The sequence below is a fragment of the Oncorhynchus nerka genome, linkage group LG3 (genome assembly GCF_034236695.1).
Source record: "Oncorhynchus nerka isolate Pitt River linkage group LG3, Oner_Uvic_2.0, whole genome shotgun sequence".
NCBI lineage: Eukaryota > Metazoa > Chordata > Actinopteri > Salmoniformes > Salmonidae > Oncorhynchus > Oncorhynchus nerka.
Window position 1 is genome coordinate 8,611,232 of NC_088398.1, and position 5,278 is coordinate 8,616,509.

Consider the following 5,278-nt stretch of genomic DNA (forward strand, 5'->3'; position numbering starts at 1 on the left):
TGCTCTACCAATCCCCTACTGCAAAAAGCACTTACACCTACAATACTTTAGTATTGTTGTTAATGGTAGTTTTAATAAACTAAACCAAGTTAATTCTCACTGTATACAATAGCACTATGGGCATCTTTATTTTTGAATTTGAAGCACCGTTTCGTGATCAAGTCTATAAATATGAACACAAACACCTTAAAATGTGCTCACACATCCTTTTTTTTAACCAGGAAAAAAACAGTAGAAAAAATACTCCATGCAAGCAATAACTGTGTCTCGTAAACCACCCCCACTCAACCCTAACCAAAAGTAGCATACTGTTTCAAGTGTGTGACCTTGTATTCAATTAGAAGACAAGAACAGCAACAATGACTACAATGACCTCTCCCCTAAATCAGGTCACACTCCTAATAACAACCTCTGTGTTGAAGTGCATTGCATGCAACTTCATTGAAGGTGAGTAAGTTATTGAGTCACAATTAGTTTCTGTTCCTCCTCTACTGGAAGGCCGTGTTTGGGTGAAGTGTCCTACACTATAGTAAACCCTGGATGTATTTGTAACGGTCTGGCCAAGGAGAAAACAGGAAAACCACAAGCATTCTGCCAGTCAGCATTTCTTCTCACATACTATACTGCAGCTCCTGGGTGTCTCTGGCTCCGGCTGAAGCAACAAAGGGCTCCAGCTAGCAGGTGTTGGCAGAGCAAAACCTACAGTAACCCCCGACAACTCCCCCACAGAGATTTTACCCTTCCTCCCCCCTCTTCCCCCATCTTGGTGCTGGAACACAAACCATCACCACAGGAGCCCTTTGGCAAAAGAAGGGGGGAAAAAACAGTCTTTTATCAGGCGGCTTGCAATTCATGAGCGAGTGAGACATGCACGTTCACGCCTCATGCATCACACAAAGACACTCTACCACAGGTGAGGAATGGGTACTGTGTGATTAAGAGGTGCAAGACAATGGTCATCTGTGCATCACAATAGGGTTTCATATGGCTAAAGCCATCAGCACCAAATGGGCTCCCTGCCGTGGGCAGCAAGGGCTGGGTGTAAAGAGGGAAGTGCTGCAATGAGGAAAACATACCCCTCCAGCACTAATGAGAGGTTACTATAGTTCAACAAACTGTAGTCCACTACCCCGGTATGCTCCAACACAGAGAATGACCTTCTAGACTTACTTCCCTATTTTAAGAATAGTGCAAATAAAGCCATAAGACTCTCGAGTCAAATAACTACAAATCTGGTGTTTTCAGAGTTGTGTCCATGTGATTATTTACACCAAACCCCTGTACCACACCAAACATGACACACACACACACACACACACACACACACACACACACACACACACACACACACACACACACACACACACACACACACACACACACAAAGACAAAGACAAAGACAGACAGACACAGACAGACACAGGCTGACATCCACAAAAAACACAAAAAAGAAGAAGTTGACATAGACTTTGCCAGACTTTGTAGTTCTTGGACGTGGAGTTACGTATAGGCTATTCCAGTACAGTAGAGGTTTGTTGACCCCAGCTTCTCTCTGTTGGAGACAGCATATAATGGACATCTATCATATTTACATAACAGTGGACAAATAGGATGCTGTGCATTCTGTATCACATGATAACACTGATAACACAGATCTGCGTGTGAGGTCAGTGAAGGGTAATGGCACTGAAAGTAGATCAGAGGGGAAGAAGCGCACATGTTAAAGGACTCATTTATATATTATGAAATTGATAGGCGTCAATAAGGATTCCATCACACAGCTTTCATCTATTCAGAGAAGTCAGAACAGGGATGACTTCAGGGAAGGGAGGAGGGAAGGATGGAATGGGGCCCAAATACTTGCCTTGCCAAAAAGACTTAGGGCTGGATTCAATCCGTGTTGCCAGAAGATCTGCTTTAAAATGCAAAGGTCATTGAATGCAGTCAACGCAACGGTGGGAACACTGCCTTTAATTATCGGTCGCAGATCTTCAGTGTTATGGATTGAATAGAGCCCTAAACAGACTGGTCCGGTGGACTCAGAGACAGATCTGCACTGTCAATGCCGTGCTGTTTAGTGATGCCACTGCAGAACTGTATCAATATCTTAGCTCAGTAGTATCTTGTGATAGATATTTTATGACGAATGAATATCACATTATAAAACCTAAGGCAGGTTGAACCCCCCAGATCAGACTGTGAATTACAGATCTAGTCAAATAAATACATTCCCACAAAATCAGATTAAATAAGTGTGGTTTGAAACCAGACAGGACATGGACCATACCTCAGCTGGGCTCTCTGAAAAAGGGAGATGGGGGAGTGTTGGTTAATCTGGAGGAGAAGGTGGGAGTAGGCCACTCTTGGCGTGCTCTTCATTGGGCGATGCGGGGTCACCATAGGTCAGAAGTGGTGACTACTGATTACGTCAGCATCCTGGGATATATAGAGGGACTCCGTCAGTCTGTCAGACACACTGGGGTTATTTTCTCTCTGAGACAGAAAACAGGTAAGATTAACCTACTTATCACTGGCATTTCTGGAGACTTCCTTTCATTGTTTTTACTTCAAATGTCTATCTTTGCATGTGTTTGCTCTTATCATCAGTTTATTTAGTAAAAATAAATGCACGATAATGTTGCCAATGCAGTTGTTTATTTTATACCCCAAACTTTCCATAAAATCTATACCAGTCTCTCAAAATCCATTTGCGGTATTGTGCCGACATCTAGGTGTAGTTTATACAGTGGGAAAGACATCTAGGTGTAGTTTATACAGTGGGAAAGACATCTAGGTGTAGTTTAAACAGTGGGAAAGACATCTAGGTGTAGTTTATACAGTGGGAAAGACATCTAGGTGTAGTTTATACAGTGGGAAAGACATCTAGGTGTAGTTTATACAGTGGGAAAGACATCCAGCCTTCCTTCTGTTTCTGAGCGCCATTCCAAGACAGATATGAATATAATAAATGGTTATGTTAGTCTACTAATTTAAACAAATGCAGGTCAAGTTTCATCTAAAATGTCAAATGTACGTTTTTTTCTCTTGCTAATGTGAAGCCACCAATCAAAGATGTGTGATGGCTAGAGAACGCAAAGGGAGCTGTCCACTGTGCTGACCGCACGGGAGCGCTCTTTCACTAGCCACACGTGCAGCTGAACGGTTTCAGCTATAACACATAACAGCTTCTGATCATTTCCACTTGTTTAGCACAGCTCCTGGTGAAGCCCTGACAACGTAACGCTTCAATTTGGTTTGAACTCATAACTAACTCATCATGCAAACCTTTTTATGATGGAGGATATTAAAGGCAGGGTGTTTTGTTGCTAAATGTCCTTCCCTTGCAGCCAACAGTCAAGATGAAACTGTCCATTGCCATTGCCGTGTTGATGCTTGTGTTCGCTGCACACACAGGTATGAAGCCCTATTCTTTTAGGCATCTATTACACTCTAACTCTATCTAGTCATTACCATTGCTCCTTCACCTCCTTCAATACTCGCGTCAATACTAATGCATTATCACTGGTGACACGTGTGTGATGTTTCTCTATCACACAAACACATGCACATGTACATGCATGTACACACTCACACAGCCTCACACACAAATACACTTGATAACAGTCGATACAAATCTATTACAACTAAATGCCTAAGTCTGACACACATGTACCATCTCTCTCTCTCTGTCTCTCTGTCTCTCTCTCTCTCTCTCTCTCCACCTTTCTGTCTTCATGATGAAGCCCTCTGTCTCCCCATTTTACTGACTATTTCCAGTTCTCTGTTCATAGTTCTAACACTCTCCCCTTCTGTTCATAGTTCTAACCCTGCCTCCTTTCTCTCTCTCTACAGAGGCTCAGGAGGCTGAGAAGACCATTGAGGAGCATTTCGCCACCTTCGGCAATCAGATGAAGGACCTAAGTGAGGACCTGACCGTCAAGACGAAGGACATAGTTGAAAAGATTGGGGACAGCGAGTTCATCACCAAAACCAGGTACACGCACACACACACACCCCAAAACATAACCCAACATTAAATTCATTGGAGATCTACATTAGTACTCTGAAATAATTAAAGACTGAAATGACTCACTGTGTGTCTGTCTCCCCATCTCCAGGACCTGGTTCACTGAGCAGTTTGACAAGATGAAGGCCAAGATCGATGAGACCTTCCCCAAGCAGTAGTAAGCCTGTACACCTCTGACCATGCCTGTCTAAGAGCTCCCCCTCCCCCCACCACTACGCTTCTTTCTCTGTCTTGTCTGGTGACGCGGTTGCTGTGACGCTGACACTTGCGTTGTGCCGACAGACACCAATGTTATATTCGACCTCTGTGAAGAGACCGACGTCATTTCTGTGTAATTATTATGGCCTGCTTTAATAACCTGGAACACAATGAGCTGAACAATAAAGATACCTTTGTGATAAAACTATATTTGTGGGTTGTTATATTATGCATTTGATTTGCTACAGTAAGAAGTCAACCTGTTGATTTTTAAAGAGACCAATGAGTCCAGGCAATGACAAGTTAGAAGTTATTCTGGACAATGAGTTTGATCAACATTGATCTTGATTTGACATGTGTCTCTTTAACTAATATATGAGGGGCACATCAATCAATTAATCAAATATATATAAGCTCTTGTTACATCAGCCGATGTCACAAAGTGCTGTACAGAAACCCAGCCTAAAACCCCAAACAGCCAGCAGTGCAGATGTAGAAGCACGGCTTTATAAGGATGTACAGATATGAAGACCTGTACACATAATACAGACAGTATGCATAACATGTATTAACAAAACTGTGCAGAAAGACCAAACATTCACTTCATCTCTGTTTATGATGCATTGTGGGATATGTGTAGGATGTTAATGTGGTCAAAGTGAATGGTCAGCTGACCAGTATGACACAGGGGTTAAAAACACCATCATGGTGGCCAAAGAAAGAATCTGTGCATTCTGACTGAAAGATACTATACTTAAAAGAAATCTGCAACACAAGTAATTTCACATTTTGCCCAGACACTCCTCTAACTGAGATTCAGCAGTAAGACAAGTGTCTGTCAATAGACCCTTTCTTCCATTCAACATGTTGGTTGTGTGCAGCCTTGAAAAGTATCTCTATGAACAATGTTCAATCTCTTGAAACCTCATGTTCCTGTGCTAAGATATGCTTCCCCTAAAAAAAGATACAAACTTGTGTCACAATCATAAATGGACTCTGGATTGATGCTGTTATTGAGCTCTCCTTATCAATGAACACTCTGTAAAGCAATGC

The 5,278-nt window shown here is 42.3% G+C and overlaps 1 protein-coding gene across 1 annotated transcript; it reads left to right on the forward strand.

The window, feature by feature from the left end:
• The first annotated feature begins 2,410 nt into the window (after window positions 1-2,410).
• Window positions 2,411-4,433, forward strand: LOC115101924 (apolipoprotein C-I-like). The gene is made up of 4 exons (XM_029621379.2): window positions 2,411-2,509; window positions 3,348-3,414; window positions 3,853-3,994; window positions 4,119-4,433. The coding sequence occupies exons 2-4, from the start codon at window positions 3,360-3,362 to the stop codon at window positions 4,183-4,185; spliced, it is 264 nt and encodes an 87-aa protein (XP_029477239.1). The 5' UTR covers window positions 2,411-2,509; window positions 3,348-3,359; the 3' UTR covers window positions 4,186-4,433.
• Window positions 4,434-5,278: the final 845 nt, after the last annotated feature.

What these genes read in the sequence shown, in the direction of transcription:
- LOC115101924 (XM_029621379.2), top strand. Translation starts at nt 3,360, where the DNA reads ATGAAACTGTCCATTGCCATTGCCGTGTTGATGCTTGTGTTCGCTGCA. An exon ending in TGTGTTCGCTGCACACACAG is followed by an intron (nt 3,415 to 3,852) that starts GTATGAAGCCCT and finishes CTCTCTCTACAG; the next exon opens with AGGCTCAGGAGGCTGAGAAG. An exon ending in GAGTTCATCACCAAAACCAG is followed by an intron (nt 3,995 to 4,118) that starts GTACACGCACAC and finishes CCCCATCTCCAG; the next exon opens with GACCTGGTTCACTGAGCAGT.